Here is a 22,346-nt window from a genome sequence, read left to right as displayed (position 1 = left end):
TCAGTGGCCTCCACCTTTTTTGGGGGTCGTCTCATTGTTGCCCATCTAGTGCACCTGTTAATCAGTTTCAGCTGCTTTGGTGTTAAGTAGCAGAGGGGGTTGTTAATTTCATTAACTGACCAGATCAATATCCCATGAGTTTAACTGACTTGATACTATACTATACTGTTCCTTTAATTTTTTGGTGTGTGTTACACCCCAACGGATTTGTTAGAGAAACCTTTTCTTTCAGAATCAACATTTTTTATGGGACGCTATACTGCAAAATACTCCCACAAATGCAAGCCATTGATTGCAAACAAGATTTAATTTGCACAGACAGAAGTATTTTTCCTAACAATCATTCAATACCCTGTTGCAAAAATGAATACACCCCAATGAAAGTCTAAGGAGCACAGCTAAATGTTGGACAACAAAATTCTAATTAACATGAATTCAACTACTGTTGAGTCTAATTATTCATTAAACAGGTGTTCAGCAGACAGTTGATTATTAAAGGGCGTTACCTAACAAGAAAACCCCTTTACATTTCATGCTGTTAGCAAGGACACCACATGGAAAAGAAATGCCACAAGGCCTGAGAAAAAATAATTTCTTTACAAAAGAAAGGTGAAGGCTGCAAGAAGATCAGAAAAGCTTTACTTATCAGTCAGAATACTGTTGCAAACGTGATACAAAGATGGAACTGCAACCATCTCACAGAGATGTCCAGGCTGTCCATGGAAGTTAACACCTTGACAGGAGCATCTTCTGATAAGTCCTCATGCACAGTGAACGTTTTTACAGCTGCTGTTTTTGGCTTTTGATTTTTATTTATTTATTTTTCTACAGCCAGTAAACTCCCCAGCATGTTATCCTGTGTTAATGCACACAGACTGTAATCTGCGGGTTTTTTTTTTTTTTTTTTGCAGGAAAAACCCTCCAGAACTAGTGGTGTTTCTATAGGAGTTTTTTAGCTGTAAAATGCTCTATCGCTGTAAATTGTGGCAAACCAGCGGTTTTGGATTTTTTTTTTTTGGTAAAAAGAAACCGCTAAAAACTGCAAAGCACATCTAATTGCTAATGCAAAAATGCTGAAAGACTCTTGTTTTTTTTTTTAATGTGACTTTACACAGCTAATGTTACCAGCGTTATTAAAATGCCCGGTGTGCATGGAGCCTAAGAGGTGAAGAAAATCACCATGCAAGTTCACTGTAGCTAGCTAAAGAGGTAGAAAGCCAAACTGGAGGGGTGATTGTTTCACGTGACACAATTCGGCGTACACTGCAGAAAAATGGCATGCATGGGTGTCGTCCATGTAGGAAGCCTCTCCTAAAGGCCATGCACAAAAAAGCCCACCTAGAATTTTCCAGGGCCCATGCTGAAAAGGAAGACTACTGGGACTGTATGGCGTCGCAAATGTGAATACAAAGAAAAATGCACGGTGCCTACAGTAAAACGTGGTGGCAGTGTCCTTCTGTGGGGCTGAATGAGTGCTCCTGGTGTTGGGGAGCTGCATTTCATGGATAGTATTATGAGTTCATAGATGTACTGCTCTATATTGAAAGAGAAGATGCTACCATTAACACACACACACACACAACTTTTTTTGCCAGGGTATGCAATCAGTGCCAAAATTTCACAATTTCTAAGGATGATGGTCATATGAAGCCATTTCTTATCAAATCGTTGTTTTGGCTCCTTTTTAAATCATAATGGAAATAACCCAAATGGCCATGATCAAAAGTTTACATACCCTGGAATGTTTGGCCTTGGTATAGACACACATGGGTTAAAATGCCAATTAGAGGTTAATGTCCCACATCTGTGGTTTTTTTTAAATTGCAATTTGTGTCAGTGTATAAATAGTTATTTAGTTTGTTAGCTCTTACGTGGAAGCACTGAATAGGCTAGATACTGAGCCATGGGGATCAGAAAAGAACTGTCAAAAGTCCCGCGTAATAAGGTGATGGAAAAGGACATAAAAAACATTTCGGGGTATGTAAACTTTTGATCATGGCCATTTGGGTGATTTCTGTTACGATTCCAAAAGGAGCCAAACAACATCCTTAAATAAAAGAGCATTTTTTGGCATGGTCATATTTTTCAATAGCAATACCAAAATTTCACAATTTCTGCCAGGGTATGCAAACTTTTGAGCACAACTGTGTGTGTGTGTGTGTGTGTGTATGTATATGTGTGTGTATGTATGTGCGTGTGTATGTATGTATGTGTATATATATATATATATATATATATATATATATATATATATATAATTTTATACACACACTTTTTGTTTTTTAAACACCCCCCCCCCCCCCCAAAAAAAAGATGCCATCACCCCCACATATATGCACGTAAAAATGTTAAAGCACACGCATGACCGTCAATTGTGATACACATTTCACATATCACCGCGCACGCCAGATTGAGGGCAATAATTCTAGCACCAGACCTCCTCCGTAATGCTAAACTGGTGACCTATAAGGAGCTTTAAAAGTGTTGACCTATAGAAAATATAGGGTACTGAAGTTCATCGCCATTTCACGAGCGCGCACAAATTTTAAGGTTTGACAAGTTGGATATCTATTTACTTGCTGCAACCTCCTCTTTTATATTTTACAAATAAATAGGGTAGTTGTTGTTTTTTTTTTTTTTTTTTTTTTGTGCCCTAAAATTAACTTAAATTGGAACTACCTCTACTTTATTCTCTATATCATGTTCGGCGGTTTTATGTAATCTTCATTGCCGAAAATTATTTTTTTTAAATGTGGCAAAAAACAGCTCTGCCAGCAAAAGGGATAAATTATAAACCCTGACCCATCCTTTCCTGGCGAACAGCCAATCCTTGTTCATCACACTGCAAGGTCTGTCTCCTCCCTGCTAGTCCTCAGGTGTGGTGCTGGAGACAGGGAGGGAGGAGGAGATAAACAATGCAAAGCCTCTTGTTTTTAAAAGCCCCAGACATTCCTAAAATCTCCTCCGATTTTAAATACGTTTTTGGCTAAATTTTTTTTTTTTCTCATCTGGACAAGTAGTTTGGGGTCCCGATTTTATACCCTGGACAAGTAGTTTTTTAAAAAATTTACACACCCCTGATTATGTAACTTGCTTTCATGTAATGAGCGAAACAAATGTTCTATAAAACTAATTTCTGCAAATTCCTGTGATGTTCTGGCTGGGTTTTACATTCTCCTACCCCATTGGTCCTTTGTTCCCCTGGTGGTCCCCCCCCCCTTTTTTTTTTTTTTTTAACTGGACAACTTGATGGGCCTCAAAATTGAAAAAGGACATTTGTCATTTTTGCTTTTTAAGGATTAGCGTCATCCGTCTATAGATCCTTCTGATTTTAAGTCTGTGTGTTTGTGTTTTGTGGAAAGTAACCACTACTACTTGTTACATGGTCCCATTCACATAGTATTGTTTAAAAAAACAAAGGCATTGTGGCTTACTCTCCCCCCCCCCCCCCCCTTTTTTTCTGAAATCTCCAAAAACTGAAAATTTTCTTCTAGGTAATAAGGATGGAGCAAAGAATTGGTTACTGAGGCTTGGGTGGTATATTGTATTTTTAAGCGTAAGTTCACCCAAAGTTCTTCTTTGCATCATTTGGGACTGGGAAAAATCATTCCCTTTCACCCGCTTGTCACTGGCCTCCATTTCTCCCCCCCCCTCCCCTTCCCGCATATCTGTAGACAATGGTCATCTCCTCTACTATGACCGTACTCTCTGGTCATCTCCTCTTCTGTGTCTGTAGTCTCTGGTCATCTCTCCTCTACTCCTATGTCCGCAGTCTCTGGGCATCTCCTCTACCACTATGTCCGCAGTCTCTGGTCATCTCCTCTACCACTATGTCTGCAGTCTCTGGTCATCTCCTCTACCACTATGTCTGCAGTCTCTGGTCATCTCCTCTACCACTATGTCCGCAGTCTCTGGTCATCTCCTCTACCACTATGTCTGCAGTCTCTGGTCATCTCCTCTACCACTATGTCTGCAGTCTCTGGGCATCTCCTCTACCACTATGTCTGCAGTCTCTGGGCATCTCCTCTACCACCATGTCTGCAGTCTCTGGGCATCTCCTCTACCACTATGTCTGCAGTCTCTGGGCATCTCCTCTACCACTATGTCTGCAGTCTCTGGGCATCTCCTCTACCACTATGTCTGCAGTCTCTGGGCATCTCCTCTACCACTATGTCTGCAGTCTCTGGGCATCTCCTCTACCACTATGTCTGCAGTCTCTGGGCATCTCCTCTACCACTATGTCTGCAGTCCATTGGTTCAGCATATTCTTTTTTTTTTCCTTGTTTTCCTCCTCTAAAATCTTGGTGCATCGTATGGAGTGAAAAATACAGTACCTGATTAAGATTGCAATACAGCAAAGTGCTTGAAAGCAGCTGCTGTCCTGGCTCTCTGATGCCTCATTGGCTTGGGGACAGCTGCAGGAGTCATTGGCTCCCGCTACAGTCAGACGTTGAGGAGGGAGCAGGGGTCGGGAGCAAGCATGCATGAGTGTCCCCATAACTAGCGGCTTGCTATGGGGGCACTCCCCGGGGGGGGGGGGTGTTGGGGGAAGGAATCAGCCCAGGGTGTTGGTGGGGGGTCCTGAGAAGAGGAACGGGGAAGTAATAGCATGTTTATTTTTTCATAAAAAGGTACACTATATTGCCAAAAGTATTGGGACACCCCTCCAAATCATTGGATTCATGTGTTCCAATCACCTCCATGGCCACAAGTGTATAAAATCAAGCACCTAGACATGCGGTTTGTTTTTACAAATATTTGTGAAAGAATGGGCGCTCTGGATCTCAGTGAATTCAAGTGTGGTCCTGTGATAGGTTACCACCTGTGCAATAAGTCTATCCATGAAATTTCCTTGCTACGATCAACTGTTAGTGGTATTGTAACAAAGTGGAAGCAATTCGGAACAACTACCATGAAGTGGTAGGCCACATAAAATGACAGAGCAGGGTCAGCACATGCTAAAGCGCAAAGTGCGCAGAAGTTGCCAACTGTCTGCACAGTCCATAGCTAAAGACCTCCAAACTGTGTGTGGCCTTCAGATTAGCATGACAAATGCGTAGAGAGCTTCATGGAATGAGTTTCCATGGCCTAGCAGCTGCATCCAAGCCTTACATCATCAAGTGCAATGCAAAGCGTCGGATGCAGTGGTGTAAAGCACACCGCCACTGGACTCTAGAGCAGTGGAGATGTGTTCTCTGGAGTGATGAATCACTCTTCTCTGTCTGGCAATCCCGATGGATGCGTCTGGGTTTGGCAGTTGCCAGGAGAACAGTACTTGCCTGTCTGCATTGTGCCAAGTGTAAAGTTTTGGTGGAGGGGGGGGATTATGGTGTGGGGTTTCTTTCATAAGGTGGGCTTGGCCCCATAGTTCCAGTGAAGGGAATTCTTAAGGTGTCAGCATATCAAGACATTTTGGACAAGTAAATGCTCCCAACTTTGTGGGAACAGTTTGGGGATTGCGCCTTCCTGTTCCAACATGACTGCACACCAGTGCACAAAGCAAGGTCCATAAAGACATGGATGAGGGAGTATGGGGTGAAGGAACTTGAGTCCTGACCTTAACCCGAAAGAAGACCTTTTGGGATTAATTAAATCAGAGACTGTGAGCCAGGCCTTCTCATCCGACATCAGTGCCTGACCTTACAAATATACTTCTGGAAGAATGGTCAAACATTCCCATAGACACTCCTAAACCTTGTGGACAGCCTTCCCAGAAGAGTTGAAGCTGTTATAGCTGCAAAGGGTGGGCCAACTCAATATTGAACCCTTCAGACTAATGCAGGCCATAGACTGGTCGTTTATCGGCCGATTTTCCGTCCGCACGAAAAATCGGCTGATATTCATGCCGTTAGTGGGGCCGGCCAATCTGCCGTTTTTTTTGTGGATCTTCTCATTTTAGTTTTATCGGTTATGCTGGAAAATCCGCGAAAAACGGCAGCATCTGCAATGGGGCCAACCGATTTTTCATTTATCGGCTGAAAAGTCGGCTGATAAACAGCCTGTCTATGGCCTGCCTAAGACTGAGATGCCATTAAAGTTCATGTGTGTGTAAAGGCAGGCGTCCCAATACTTTTGCCAATATTGTGTACTTGTAAGTGGTACTCTGATGGAGCTCCAGGTACAGATGCACAAATGACATTCCTTTCTTCAGTGTTTTTATTCATGTAAACATGGTAGTGTGCATTCACAGCTTGATTTTCATGGAGCAGTGACCCCTGTTGTGTAATCGTGTCTGCATTACAGGAGAGGCGCAGCATGTAGGCATTTGGAAATACAGGATTGTGTTAAGCATACAATTTGATTTGTGTATTGCATCATGTTTTATTACCTGCTGCAAGGAATGTTTAGTTTGTCACATTGACAAAATTGTTGTATAACATTTCTCTATCTCCATGGGTAACTGTGTATATCAAAGTGGCTAAGGGGAATCTTCTTTTTTTTTTTTTTTTGCCTGTTGCAATCTGTTTTTCATTCTTTTGGTAGAATCTGGGACTGTAAACGAAGGCCTTGATCGGCCAGATCAGTTCTACCATTTTGATAAATCGGTCAGGTTATATTGTTCATTCATTTTAAAGGTTAGCGTTTACCCAGTGATGTCACGTTTTGACCATCCGTTCCACCCCCAGTGTTCTCAGGCCACTGCACATCACCCCCACCCATCCCTTTACAGTACCCCCATTATTTTCAGCAGCCCTCAACTCCCCCCTTCACATAACCCCCAGCAAAACTGTTCCCCCTTCACATAACCCCCACAACACTGCCCCACCCCCTCTTCACAAATCCCCCAGTAGTATACTCCTGCCCTCCTCACATCAACTCCATACCCCACTTCACATCCCTTCCCCACAGTACAGTCCTCTGCCCCTTCACATCCACCAACCACAAAACTGCCCCCTTTTACATCTCCTCCACAGCAATGCCCCCCCCCCCTCCTTACATCACCACCGCCATATGCAAACAGCACTGCCCCTCTTCACATTGCCCCTTTACATCATACACACAGCCAGAGTAGTGTCTCTGGTCCCCCTTCACTCTCCTACCTGAGAACAGGAGGCGGCACATTTCTGGATCGGGTGTGGGAAGCACGGCACATCATTGAACAGGGCTGCTTCTTCCCCCCCCCATCCTCTGCCGCTGTTATAACAGCAGATCGGCCAGCTGGAGACAGATCATTTCTGAAGCGAGTGTGGAATAACAGCACAGTATTAAACAGAGCGCGGGAGCAGGAGCTGGCATAACGTTTCTGGATCTGATGCTGGAAGTACAGCGCAGCATTGAATAGAGCGCGGGAGCTGCGGGGGTTCTTTGGGTGTGGGAAATTGCATGGAGCAACAGCACCATGCAATTTCTATGTGGCTGCAATTTTTAAAAGGTGCAGGGACCTGTTTTCCTGCATTTACAGCATACAATTTAAATGAATGGGTTGCAGTGCCCACGCAAATGAGAGCACACAAAACATGACAGTGTGAACCTAGCCCAGTGGTGGGCAACCTTTTTTTTCAACTGAGCCAAATCTCGCCAAAACCACGATTGAAATTTATTTTGAGAGCCACATTTTTAAAACTGAAAATACATAGGATGGTACACTGTTTTTAGTTTCAATAAGTTTTTATAGTAATTCATCCCCCCTATAGTAATTCATCCCCCACATAGTAATTCATCCCCCATATTAATTCATCCCTCATATAGTAGTAGTAAGTAAGTAGTAAGCCAAGTCCCCCCTGTGTCAATTCACTTACCTTTTGCTCCGCGCGTTCCTCTCGCCGTGTTCCCGCGCCGTTCTGGTCCTCAGGGCTCACGTTCGTCACGCTGCCCCTCACTGGCTATCAGGATGTGAGTGGCAGCGAGACTGGCCAATCATTGCATTTGAGCGCGCTGCCCTGGCTGTTTTTTTTTTTTTTTTGGATCACGCTGCAGAGTCCCTGCCGCCCGAGAGGAGGGAGGGGAGCAGGCGCCCGGCACACGAGAGCCGCATTAAAGCGCGTAAAGAGCCGCATGTGGCTCGCGAGCCGCGGCTTGCCGACCACTGACCTAGCCTAATGCACACATTTTACATAGCATATCTGAGCTCCAGAGGGCAGGGAGCAGGGATCTGATGTCACACATTGCATAGGTAGAGCAGACCGCTACAGTGTTTATAGAAAAATCACCTCCCTTTTTTAAAATCACATTATTTTTTTTGCTTTTGCAGCCTGAAATTAAGACATACAAGTGAAAGATATAACACCAACATGTCAGGGGAAAAAAAGCATCAAAAACATTATTGGCACTTTTTTTTTAAATTGGCAAAACGCTGATAACCCCTTTTTTCAGCTGATAATTTTTAGCTATATATCGGTGCATCACTAATTCTAATCTATACTGTAATAAAGCTAGTTCTCAACAATTTTCATGATCGTTTAGTTTGCCAGCCAATTGGAATGCATACAGAATGCATGGTTTGTTTACATATCAGTATACACAGTGCAGCACACATACAGCTCAGTACACCATATGTACATGTCAGTAAGTGTCAGGGAACTTGTGAATGTGTGAGGAGCAATACCTAATTGGACATGTAGTAATTGGCAGGCGAAGGAAGTCATTTAAAGTGACTCTAATGGCAAAAGGTCTCTTACCCTAATGAATTCTATAGAGTGGGGTAAGCCTTCTGTGACCAGCTTCCCATCTATCTCCATCGTTGTGCCCTAGAACAGCAGCACTGCTCCCCCCACAGAACTCAAATGCAGCAGCAAGAGCCATACGCTCCTGCTGCTGTTAATCATGGCTTGTCAGGAGGGAACGTGGGTGGGGCTGTGCCATGCTGCGTGTCAACAGACCCACAATGCGACTAGGGATCAAGCCTGCATGAGTGACCCCATAGCAAGCAGCTTGCTATGGGGACATTCTGAAGGCAGGAGGAGCCAGGAGAATCAGGACTGCTCTGTGCCAAACCATTGTATAGAGCAGGTAAGTATGACATGTTTATTATATTAAATTCCAGCGTTTACAATCACTTTAAAGTGGTAGTAAACTCAATACAGTGAAGCCACTAAAAGCATGATACCAGAATTAATTGCATTTTAACACATAGGGATAATTCATAGTGTCATGTAATTGTTCTTACATTTTCTGCAGTGTATTCCTGTAGCCTGTTCTGTGTAATGCCCCCGCTGTCATGTGGAGTCCTCACACCTTTCCCCACCTGAACTTCCTCCCTGCGCAGTAATTCCACGCATGTGCGGTAAGATTATACCAAGGCACTGGTGAATGGTCAGCAATCTTGTGCATAAGTCCCATCTGTGAAATTTCCTTGCTACTAAATATTCCACAGTCAACAGTTGGTGGTACTATAACAAAGTGGAAGCAACTGGGAACAGCAACTGCACATAGATATTCAATTATTATTATACAGGATTTATATAACGCCAACAGTTTGCTCAGCGCTTTACAATATAAAGGGAGACAATCCAGCAACAATACAGTTCAATACAAGAGGGATAGGAGGGCCCTGCTCCTTGGAGCTTACAATCTAGGAGATATATATATTTTTTAACCATAACATATTAACTGAGTTGTACACCACACTTTTAACGTTTTTATCTGATTAAAACAATTGGCCAACTAATTGATTATAAAAAGAATAGTTTGTTGCAGCCTTAAACCTGATCAATAAAAATGTAAAGAATCTTTAAATTCTCACACCAATTAAACACCCCTTTTCTGTGTATATTCAAATCTGTTTTACTTTCCCCTATCGTGTACATCATTCGGCGCAGCAGAGCTGCTCTGCCTCAGTATTATCTACAGGTGGTTAAACCGTTTGTGTTTTAGTGTCCCTTTTAACCCAGAAAAGGTGTCAATTTAACACCCATGTATTTTTGAGTTCCCCAATAGACAATATAAAATATATTGTGTGCTAGTAAAATGGTTTACTTTTTCAGATCTGGCATATTTTGCATTTGAAACACAATACTTGAGATTTCAAGGTTGTTTTCTTTGTTTTGCTGTGTTTATCATTAGGCAGTTGTTTTGTTGTGCTGGGAAATGACATGACTCCACTCTTCGTTGGAATTACACAGCAATTACAGATTTGTAAATCCTTGGACAGGACAGTAATGAGACAGTCTTCCTTTTTACTGCAAGACTGTATATTGCTTTTGTCGTATATCTGTTACAATTAAAAAAAAGTTTATTGCTGAGCTTTGTGCTACAGAATTTAGTGGTATAGATGTGTTTTTGTTTCAGAAGCCTGTCAGCCCTTGTTTACTGTGTACTTTTCATTCAGTTAATGCTGCCTTAAAGCGGAGCTCCACCCAAAGGGGGGGGAAGTTCCACTTTAAGCCTTTGTCCCCCGCTCCCCATTAAGGATTGGCACCTTGTGGGGGGTGGGAGCAGGTACCCGAATTTGCCAGGTACCCGCTCCCACTTCCGCTGCGATCGCCTAGGCAATCGGAAGCCGAAGTTGTCCTCCTACCCTCCCTCCCCGCAGTCTTCTGGGACACGCGACAGGTCCCAGAAGACTACAGGGCCATTCACAAAGTGCAGCGCTTCTCGCGCATGCACAGCTGGCACCTGGTATCTGGCTGTGAAGCCGCGAACTGTCACAGCCGGGTGCCCACACTGAAGGTGCCAGGGAGAGAACAGGGCAGGTGAAACCAGTGATTGCGAGGACACCGCTGGACCGAGGAACAGGTAAGTGTCTATTTTAAAAGTCAGCAGCTACAGTTTTTGTAGCTGCAGGACTTTTATTTATTTTTTTCCCAGGTAGAACTCTGCTTTAAAGTGGTTGTAAAGGCTGAAGGTTTTTTACCTTCATGTATTCTGTGTGCAGCAGCTCCCCCAGCCCCCTCAATACTTACCTGAGCCTCATTGCAATCCAGCAATGTGAATGACCGCCTCAGCTGTCCAGGGTCTCTGCCTCCTCATTTGCTGCGACAGCAAGCTGGAGTGATTGGCCAGTCAGCCATTGAGAGAGAGAGGGGGTGGGGCCAAGCCACGGCTCCGTGTGTGAATGACCACACGGAACACTGGGTGCCCCCGCAGCAAGTTGCTTGCTGTGGGGGCACAAGACAGAAAGGAGGAGCCAGGAGAGCCTGCGGGGGACCTGAGAAGAGGATTCAGGCTGCTCTGTGCAAAACCAATGCACGCAGCAGGTAAGTATAGGCATGTTTTTGTTCTACATAAAAAAAAAAAATAAAAAATGAACTTTTAGAAATGCTTTAAGACTCTAGAATGTTGAGGAATCCAGCTTTAAGCCTAGTACACATGAGCCAAATGTCGGGCGGCATCGAACCCGTGTATGGCATATGGCTACCGAAAAAAAAAAAAAGATTTAATTCTCTCATCCACACACTTGGTGTGGATGGGGGAATCCTCCCCGCTGAGCTATTGTATTCTGAATACACTGATCAGTGCTGCCAGCTATGGCTGAACGAGCAGGGAAAATCCGCCAGGTTGGTTGTACACAAGTTGATCGGTAGATCAGCTTCTGTACAGCCAGCCTGTCCATGCATGGATCAACATTCAGGCTGTTCCTACCAAAACTGTCATACTTCGATCCATGGTGTGGCTGCCTTTAGTAGTAGTTTGCAGAGTAGTAAATCATGGTGCTGAGAAGAACAGATGGGACTGTATTTCCTCAGAACCCAGATGATTACAAAGACATCAATTTTCTGTAAGACACATACAGGAAGCAGGAAGTGTTTGGGAACCATGCGACACTAGTAGAGGCATGCAGCTTTCTGGAAGCAATCTTGTCCTCTCCTTTTTTGACTTTAATCCTCTTCAAGAATTATCTATACAGAATATAACATGGTGGCTAATGACATGGGCAATAAGTGTTTTTTTTTTTTTTTTTCATATATGTTATACTTGTTTCTGTGCAATAAGTTTGCGCACAGCAGCCCCAATCCTCTTCTAGGGTCCTCCACCTACACTCCTGGCCACTCGTGTGCTCATTGCTCTGTGTCCAGTGGGGAGAGAGCCACTGTTCTTGGGCACACCGGTAGATTGAGATTGGGCTTGGGTGACTGTATAAGGGAGCGAGAGTTGCACACACAGGTGTGTGTGTGTTTGTTTTTGTTTTGTTTTTTTTGTTTTTTTTCCTCCAACTGTAATGCAGAGAATGCATTGATATGAAAACCCTTCTACCTTTAGAAACATTCAATCCAGGGAGTCTCTACTTAATTTAAAAGAAGGGTGATCTGTAATTTTTATTGTAAACAAAAAAAATGCTTTAAATACGTTTTACCTCCTAGATGGACAAGATAGGGTTAGGATGGATATATATATCTGGCCAAACTATGATTCTAGCTGGCTGTGTGTAGGGCAGCAAGCTGGGCTGAGTGATTAGTACTCTTGCCAAAATGTGTGTTGGACGTTTGAAAGCAGAACTTCACTCAATCAACATTGACTATTTTTAATCTTTATGCTGCTAGCATATGTAAATGGATAGGAAAGTATATAATTTACTTGTTTTAAAGTGGTTGTAAACCTCAGGTGAAATCAGAACAAACATATCCCCTCTATATTGTGTACTTGTCTGTTAGGAACACTAAGAGGTTGTTTTACTAAAACTGGGGCAGGGGCACTCATAATCTGGTGCAGCTGTACATGGTAGCCAATCAGCTTGTTCAATTTAGCTTTGACAATAAAACCTGGAAGCTGATTTGTTTCTATGTAGAGTTGCCCCAGATTTTGCACCTTCCAGTTTTAGTAAATAACCCATTTTAAGTCTGCTGCTCCTTCCCTCTATTAGCATGTCTTATCTGACAATTTTTCCTGACACTGAGAAAAGGTGACAAAGGGTCCTCCAGCACAAAGCCTATGATTGACATCCTTCAGCTGTGTGCTGTATGAAGGGTGTGTCCCTCCAGTCAGCTGTCAAAACTCTCCTCACCAAGCTCTGTGGTGTGTAAATTCCGCTCTCTGCACCTGCTTTCTGAAAGCTCAGACTAGCATTATAAATTCTGGACTTTGTACGGATGAAGAGAAGACTGAAATCGATCCGCACTACCGGCACTGCTCTAAAATCTTCATTTTATTAAATCGACCAAAGTAAAAACATCACAGGTACAAAGATAGACGCATCTCAGCTTACCAAGCCTTAGTCATAACCTAGGTCATGGTATAGATTATGACTAAGGCTTGCTAAGTCGAAACGCATCAACCATTGTACCCAGGGGCGTATTTACCGCTAGGCAAACAAGGCATTTGCCTAGGGTGGCATTTCTTAGAGGGGCGGTGCCACCCCCTAGCAGAAGTGACACAGGACGTGGCAGTGTACACAGGAGCTGTTATCTGCAAGGCACACACAGCCAGATCAGAGCTGATAGAGAGGAGGCGCTGAGTGACTGGACAAGGAAGGAGCCTCCACTGATCAGAGTGATCTGAATGCTGGGGCTGGGAGCGGCTGGCACTCAGCTCTGCTCCATTGTGTGTGCAGTGGTGTTGCTATAGGGAGGCAGACTGAAGCAAGGTCCATTGGCAGGGGCACCGGAGCTGACACCGCACCACCAATTTACAAATGGCGCTGTTTATGTCCTGTGAAATTTAATTGATGAAATGCTCGTAGTTTCCGATTTCTTAGACTATAGAGATGATTGGAGCCATTCTGGTCTCTGACCAGCTCTATGGTCAGCCAGCAGAACTACCGGCTGCATTCTCGGATTCCCCTGTGGGACAAGAGCCCAAAAATAGGAAGTGACACAAGATTACGTCGCTTTGCCAAGGGTAAGCGGTTGGCAAGTAGTTTACAAAATAAATAATAAAAAAAAAATATATCTATCAATATGGTTTTTATTTTTTTTTATTAAATTTTATTTACTTTAATACTTTTCTCAGAATAGTACAATGTTACCATAGAAACATTGTACTGCTGTGGGGGGGGGTGATTAGGGATTTTTTGTTATTTTTGCACTTTGCTTTGCAGGAGAAATAAAGGTAGTTTCTCCTGAAATGGAAAGCTTGCTGTCATGAACCTAACTCATTCATGAACTGTCATGAATGAGTTAAGTTTTGACAGCTCAAAATAGAGATCTGTGATTGGCTGGAGCTGGTCGCATGGTACAGGGTGCTGTGATTGGGTCCCATGTGGTCATTTGACAGCTGTAGGCCAATCACAGCTCACTAGGAGGAGAAGCAGAGCTGTTGTGAGATTGATTCATAACAGATTTGCTTACAATGTGATCACATACCGATCACATGATCACTGGGATCTGCATTCCACTGTGTCCGCTTGACAAAGCAGTCGTGAGGGGGAAGCGCTGCGCGCTCGCTTAGGCGCTCAGCACCCCCCTTTGTTAGTACAGCCAGAGCGTATGTTACTTTTCATAAGAAGTCTCAGTCACTTACTAAAAATTCAGACCCATAATTATAGAAGGTTTTCAAAGTATTGGTACATCAAGGTTTTACTCTTCCAACATTTCACACCATTCAGGATGGATCCTACATGCGAATGGATGGGAACCTCAGAGCTCACTAGCAAACCATGGCTCAGTACCAGGAAGGAGCATGCAGACTCTATAGTGTAAAATTGCCAATCTAATTTATTAACTAAAAGGAATGTACTCCCAGGATGAACACGTAAAAGTCTAGGAACAGCTCAAAAAATACTGCTAGCCGGTTAAACGGTGTGATGTCAGCATAAGCTGTGTTACGACTCATTTTAGCTGCAGAGACATTCTCAAGGGGATTGGAGGGCTCTTCTGATGGATCCCTTTTATAAACAAATGCTGCTGACATTTAAAGCTGCTCGGGGTACAAACACCACTGCTCTCCCGCAATAATAATTACAAAAATGTGCATCCAATCTCACATTATCCCAAAATAAATAACATTTAATTTTGCAAAAATAATAAAAAAGTAAAAAAATAAATGCCAATTTATCTATAGCACCATCTAGTGGGCCAAATGCAGAAAGCGTTATCCAATGCAAACTGCATCCCAGCGACTTCCATCACAAATTAGAAATATATTCAATTCTCAATCAATGCTTATTGCAAACAATAAAAACCTTCAAATGTGATTTTATAAAGAAGATAAAATGAGATCAACTATCAATGTACAACTACACTGCATCTGAGCACCACAAAGTGCAAACTCTCTTCAGTTAACTTTTAATAAACTGAAGAGAGTTTTCACTTTGTGGTGCTCAGATGAACAGTGCTGAAAACTGAACATTTGCCTGGGCAGGAACGGGAGTAAAAATAATCAGTTGGCAAGTGGTTAAAAAAAAAAAAAAAAAAAATGAAAAAAAGCTGGCTCCTAACTTTAACTGGCTTCTAGATTCAAATCAAATATTTCAAGCCCTGGTATAAAATGGTTTTTTTTTTTTTTTTTTTTTTTTTTTTAGCCACCAACTGCTTCTTTGGCAGCAAGACCTCTGCATCTGATCCCAGATCGACCTATTAATTAGAGTGGTTGTAAAGGGTCAAGGTTTTTTACCTTCATGCATTTTATGCATGATGGTAAAAAACCTTCTCTTTGCAGCAGCGCCCCCAGCCCCGTAATCACCTAAGCCCTCTCTTGATCCAGCGATGTGTACTGGAGTCTCAGCTATCCTGGGAGTCCCTCTTCTCATTATCTCAATCGCAGCCAGTGAACCAATGAGGAGAAAGGGGGCAGGACAAAGCCACAGCTGTGAATGTGAATGGACACACGTAGCAGCGGGTGCCCCCATAGCAAGCGGCTTGCTGTGGGGGCACCCAACAGGAGGGAGGAGTGCCTGGTGTTACCTGAGAAGAAGAGGATTGGGGCTGCTCTGTGCAAAACCACTGCAGAGAGTAGGTAAGTATGATGAGTGTTATTTAAAAAAAAAAAAAAAAAAAAATGAAGCCTTTTGTATCATTTTTTAAAATAGTTTTAAACCTCAGACATGAAATCTGAACAGAGCATATCCTTCTATACAGTTTTACTTCTATCCAAAGCTCTGTGTGTAACTTCTCTCTGCTGCCTTGTTCCTCTGTTCCTCAGTCACTTCTGATGGTTTTTCTGGCACCAAAAGAAAAAAGGTGGGAGGGGGCTCTTTAGCACACAGCCTGTGATTGACAGCCACAGCTGTGCTTATTCTTTGTGTAGTGTTGGGGGGGAGGGGGGTGGGTGTCTCCTCCCTCCAGTCAGGATTCAGAGTTCTTCTCCCTAAGATGTTCAGCATGGGAATTCAAATCCTCCTGCTGAGAGAATCTGTGTTGTAAAAGGCTGTAGAGGACAGCTGTAAATGGTTCAGTGGGTGCCAGTGGGTATAGGGGAGGGAGGAGAGTGGACACAGCCCCTTCCCTTATTGTTCATCTAAGCCGGGAAAGAATGTAATGCAGTGCAATGTGCACTGCATTACATTCAGTGGAGCCCAGGGAAACATGCAGGGTCTTTTTAGACCCTGGATGTCTCAGAAAAGAACCTGTCACCAAAAATCATCTCACAGGGGACTGTACCCTATGTGATTTTGAAGAAAAAAAAACATTTTCAAGGCTCTCACCCCCACATATGTACGCATGCAAAAACATAAAAGCATGCACTGGGGCGCCTACGCATGAAAACGATGATTGCGATACACGTTATATATCGCCGTGCATACCAGAATGAGTACAATAATTCTAGCACCAGGCCACCTCCGTAACGCTAAACTGATGACCTGTAAGGGGCTTTAAAAGCGTCACCTATAGAAAATACATGGTACTAAAGTTTTTGTTGCCATTTCACAAGCGCATGCAAATTTAAGGTTTGATGTGTTGGATATTTATTTACTCAATGCAACCTTATCTTTTATATTTTACAAAAAAAATGGATAATTTATTGCTTTTTGTGCCCTAAAATTAAGTGTATTTTTGACTAAAATTGTGCGTTGTGTGATAATATAGTGTGACATACAAAAATTGGAGCTACCGCTATTTTATTATTATTATACAGGATTTATATAGCACCAACAGTTTGCTCAGCACTTTACAATATAAAGGGAGACAATACAGTTCAATACAAGAGGGATAGGAGGGCCCTGCTCCTTTGAGCTTACAATATAAGAGGGAGGGGCTGTTATGATAATGTTTGATGTGTGGACCCGTATATTAAAACCAGCCTGACCTTCCTCTGCAGGACAGTGAAGAGCTAGATTGACATCCCAATTTAAGCTGGCCGTACATTATACAAATTTCTTGTTTAATTTCTTTTAGATTTACCTTCAACTATGCAGTACAATGGCCAAATTAAAAGCGGTTTAGGTTTGACCACCTATTATATGGTTTTAGTACATTTAAAGGAAATTGTATGATGTGTAGCCAACCTTAGTTGCTGAAACTCTTGTCCTGTTTGGCCTGGAGTGTGGTACAGGATACAAAACGGATTATGTAGTAACCTGTAGTACTCCTGTATGAGTATAAGCTATTTCAGCTTGTGGATTGGGAGCATGAATGCATGGTCAGAACACTAATTTGTGGGACAAGTCATTTCAAGAGGAATGAAGTGTGATAGGGATGTTTTTAAAACTAGCCTGAAGGATGTTCATGTTTGTAACTGAGGCAGGGTGGATAAAAATCAATGATTTTTTAAAAAAAAAAAAAAAAAATCAAAAAAAAATCGGATTTTTTTTATTTAAATCGGATTTTTTTTATTTAAATCGGATTTTTTTTATTTAAATCGGATTTTTTTTATTTAAATCGGATTTTTTAAAAAAATGCTTTTTGAGGAAAATATATTACCATCCAAAGGTTATTCCATCATGAAATAAAGATTAGTTCTTTAATTATGTAGAATAAGGCTGTATGTTTATTTTTTTTGGTAAATAAATTCCATGAATCCATTCACAATGTCATGCTCTTCCAGAGGTTTTTGTAAGATTATTGGGCAGTTTCTCTACCTACAAGATATTATCACAGATGCTTGGTTTACTTTTGCAGTTCTCAAAACTGAATTTGACTCAGCGGAGATCACATGCCTCTTCTTCACAGCAAAAATGTTATAACATGAACAGAGTTAAGTAAAAGACCTTAATCCTAACTTCTACAAACCTATGAATACAGAATCAACCCCTTCAGTGCTAAGTTTCAAGAAGTTCAGTGAATAGAATAGAAACAATATTTTTCTGATTGTTTGGAGTGGAATAGATCTGCACAAGAAGAAAGTGAAACGAAGTGTGAGGAGGAAGGGGCTGACAGTCGAAGTCTCAAAATATATATACCGTATTTTTCGCTCCATAAGACGCACCTGACCATAAGACGCACCTAGGATTTAGAGGCAGAAAACAGGAAAATAAATATTCGGAACCAATGGACTGCACACATAGTACAGGAGATGACCAGAGACTGCGGACATAGTACAGGAGATGACCAGAGACTGCGGACACAGTACAGGAGATGACCAGAGACTGCGGACACAGTACAGGAGATGACCAGAGACTGCGGACACAGTACAGGAGATGACCAGAGACTGCGGACACAGTACAGGAGATGACCAGAGACTGCGGACACAGTACAGGGGATGACCAGAGACTGCGGACACAGTACAGGGGATGACCAGAGACTGCGGACACAGTACAGGGGATGACCAGAGACTGCGGACACAGTACAGGGGATGACCAGAGACTGCGGACACAGTACAGGGGATGACCAGAGACTGCGGACACAGTACAGGGGATGACCAGAGACTGCGGACACAGTACAGGGGATGACCAGAGACTGCGGACACAGTACAGGGGATGACCAGAGACTGCGGACACAGTACAGGGGATGACCAGAGACTGCGGACACAGTACAGGAGATGACTGCTGACCTTTGGGGAGGGAGGGGAGCGGGTACCTGAATTCGACAGGTACCCACTCTTACTTCCGCGGAGTTGTTCTTTAATTAGTGTCCGCTCTGCAGCGGGACCTTACCTGTTCCTCTATCCATCCGCGCGCTGTCTTCCCGGCTTCTGTAGTGTGGGCGCTCGGCTTGACAGCCGGGTCCCAAGTGCGCATGAGCGAGAAGTGCTGCGCTTTGTGATTGGTCCGCCGGCTTCTGGGACCTGTCGTATCCCAGGTGCCGCCTTACCATTCACAAAGAGCACCGCTTCTTGCGCATGCGCACTTGGGACCCGGCTGTCAAGTCGAGCGCCCACACTACAGAAGCCGGGAAGACAGCGCGCTGCTGGATAGAGGAACAGGTAAGGTCCCGCTGCAGAGCTGAGCGGCCGGCCCGGTATTCTGACACGGCGGCGGTGGAAATACCAGACCGGCCACTCCATATTCGCTCCATAAGACGCACTGACATTTCCCCCCCTTTTTAGTGGGAAAAAAGTGCGTCTTATGGAGCGAAAAATACGGTATTTTGTTTAGCCAAATTTAGTTAACAAACATGGATGTTTGTTTAAGCAAATAACATATGCTGGAATGTTATTGTTTTAGTTGAATAAATCTATTTAAATTGTTATTATTAAGGTAATTATTTTTCTCCTTCCTAAGTACAGCAGAAAAGTTGTCTAAATATGAATGATTAAACTGGGGATAAAAAAACTAATTTGAAAAGTTGTTGTTCTACAAATCTTCATCTACTTGCATATTAAAGTTATACCAGCAATACTTGGTCTTTATGTAGAAAACTATGATTTAAATCAAGCCTTACTGGCTAGTGATTTAAATCGTGATTTAAATCAGTTTGATTTAAATCAAATCCACCCTGAACTGAGGTGAAAATTACCGAGGCTTTGAGCAGTTTAAATGAGCCTAGCTGTTTGTATTATTCACCATGTATTCATATTTAAAGATGCTTGAAACCCAAATAACTGTACCAACTGATTTACCACCTTTCACAGGTCTCCCTCAAAGGGACAGTTCCAGTTTCTTGGCCAGGGATGGATGATCAGAAACCATCCAGCGAGGATAAGGAATCTGAAGCATCAGGTAATGCAGTGCTGTCATGTGCAGAGTTGAGACAGATGCCTGTGGATCCATTATGTACATGAGAAAGTCATCGTCCACTCCCATGGGTGTCATTTTAGCCTTTATAGAGCCCATGTTATAAATTTTTGCAAAATTCTTTAAAATTCTTTTTCTATTTGTGATTTATTAATCTTCCTGTTTTTAGCTGATGAAAATGGCTCTGATGTGGCCTGTGAAGCAGAGGAGTCTTGCAATCCATCTTCAATCAACCAATCTCTAGAGGATGGTATTCCCCGAGACCCACGGTGTAGCAGGTATTAGACCAGCTTAAAAAAGTTTTCTAAAAAAAATTGTTACGATTTCCCTGCTTCTGGCCATGCCCAGAGGAAGATAGAATAATTTCACAGCATTTAAAAAGTTATACAGTTTGTTTCTTTATAGCTATGAGCATTTGTCTCCTGATAAATACTAAAATTTTGTTTTCCATCTCTGCATAGTGGTCCTTTTACAAGGCGCTGTGCTCTTTGCAATTGTGGTGAACGGAGCCCCAAGGGATACTGCAAACTCTTTAGATTTGATCCTTCACCTAGCCGCCCTCAGCTGAACCCAGCCCTGTGTCGGAAGCATGAGATTGGCACGCCATGCCTGGACCCAACTATAATTGGTTTTGAAGAGTCTGTGTTACCGGAGGAGCTTTTTGAACCCTCAGGTGAGGAAGTGTTGGCAAACGCATGTTTTTAGACATTCCCGACCTAATTACCAGCCTGACGTTTCCCTTTTATCTATTTTTTTTTTTCTCTATTGGTTGAACTAGATAGGTGTATTGCGCAACCCCCCCCCCCCCACACTTTACTAAATTATGTAACTTTGTAAGGTCCTCTTGCTTACCTTGGCCGTTCTATCAATAACCGTTAATACACCCGCTTATTTTCTCGCCAGTGCAGTGCTCTTGTTTACCCATTTTTTTTTGTGTTGGAGTCATTACTTCACTTTTTTTTTTTTTTTGAAGAATTTTAGGCTGTGCTGCATTGTAAAAATTGTCACTGTACTGAATAAGAGTGTTCTTTGTAATATTAATTCTCACATTCCTGTATATTATAATGGCACTTTGGGGTGTGAACATGTCTTCATTCATTTATTTACTTATTTTTATTAACGTTTGTAACTTTTATACTTTCCATTCTCAGGACATTGCTGGGTTCATTATTGGTGTGCATTGTGGTCACATGGAGTCCAGAAAGTGGAAGGGACTGGACTTGTTCATGTTGATAAAGCTGTATTCTCAGGGATATCACAGGTAGGTACAAAATACAGGCTCTCAAAGCTTAAAAAAATTGAGCCTTTAATTCTACCCTTCCTAAACAACTCAATTGGGTTCATCGTGTTACTTCTGGTTAATGAATTAGTCTAATAATTCATGTAACAAATAGATAATAAAAATATCAAGAATGTATTTCTCATATTTTTATGCAAAAACAATAAACCAGTAACATGGCTCCTACTGAAAAAATACTAGTCAAAAAATAAACATCTAAAGTATTCTGTATCAGTATTGCACTCTGCTGCAGATGTTCAAATATTTTACATGCATTATTACCCATTGTTGGCCAGATAAGTTCAAAACCCTGATAGAAAAATATAACTGTAATATGTTCATGTAATGGAGATGTTTTTTTTTTTTTTTCATCTGATGTGCAGTGCCTTAGAAGACAATGTAGACATACACTGGTGGTCATGTTTTTTTCTTTTTAGGCATAATTAAACTCAGTCCTTAGTATTTAAATATCTAAAAATGCAGCGCTGAAAATATGAATAATAAAATTTTGAATAATAAAGTGATATATAAAGCTCAAAGGTTGTGCGCTACAAGGTGCAATCAACATGTCTTGTCCAAGACGGTGTATAATGTGACAATAGCGTATTATCACATAAAGACAAGTTATGTAACATAAATGCACACTTTAAATGCATATAAGTCCACAGCAAAAAGGTACAGCATCAGAGGAAAATCCACCTTAAGTAGCCTAACACGTGTTAGGCTGCCGGCCATCTTTGGAACACATGCATGTTTGTTTTGCCAAAATCTCTTTGCTGACACTTAAGCTGCCCTGCTCTATGTTATCATCATTGGCTGAATAAAACCTGCTACACTATATCAGCTCTTTGTCTGGTGGCTTATGTTGAGCTACTTAAGGTGGATTTTCCTCTGAAGATGTACCTACTTGATGCGTGGGTGTAAGTGAAACCAAGGAGCAGTCCCTGTTAGTTGAGAGGGTTTCTTTGAGAGGTCTGGAGTCCAGCCCTGGGTGTATCAAGCAACATCTGAGTGCCTCATCCCCTTTAGCTCCCAGATGACCACTAGTGCCTTTTGATTATTACATGCGCAATTTATTTTTGCTTCTGGTGAGTGCAACCACACCTTTTTCCATACCACGGATGTCACGAGCACCTTATTATTGTCTACACAAGTTTAATAAGAGAGATCGGTACCCTCAGATTCTGGAGTATTGATGCGCCA

The 22,346-nt window shown here is 42.4% G+C and overlaps 1 protein-coding gene across 1 annotated transcript in view; it reads left to right on the top strand.

Annotated features, from left to right (window-relative positions):
• KMT2D (lysine methyltransferase 2D) overlaps positions 1-22,346 on the top strand; it is a 261,049-nt gene that overhangs the window by 31,394 nt on the left and 207,309 nt on the right. Inside the window, exons 2-5 of the mRNA XM_089679503.1 lie at positions 19,762-19,849; positions 20,034-20,142; positions 20,326-20,537; positions 21,016-21,125. Coding sequence (XP_089535629.1) covers positions 19,801-19,849; positions 20,034-20,142; positions 20,326-20,537; positions 21,016-21,125 — 480 coding nt within the window. The 5' untranslated portion in view covers positions 19,762-19,800. The remainder of the gene's footprint in view (positions 1-19,761; positions 19,850-20,033; positions 20,143-20,325; positions 20,538-21,015; positions 21,126-22,346) is intronic.

This window comes from Staurois parvus, unplaced genomic scaffold (genome assembly GCF_062004578.1).
Source record: "Staurois parvus isolate SC_StPar_1 unplaced genomic scaffold, SC_StPar_1.0 ptg000017l, whole genome shotgun sequence".
Lineage (NCBI taxonomy): Eukaryota > Metazoa > Chordata > Amphibia > Anura > Ranidae > Staurois > Staurois parvus.
The sequence above is the reverse complement of the archived record's forward strand: the minus strand, read 5'-3'. Positions and strand labels throughout refer to the sequence as shown.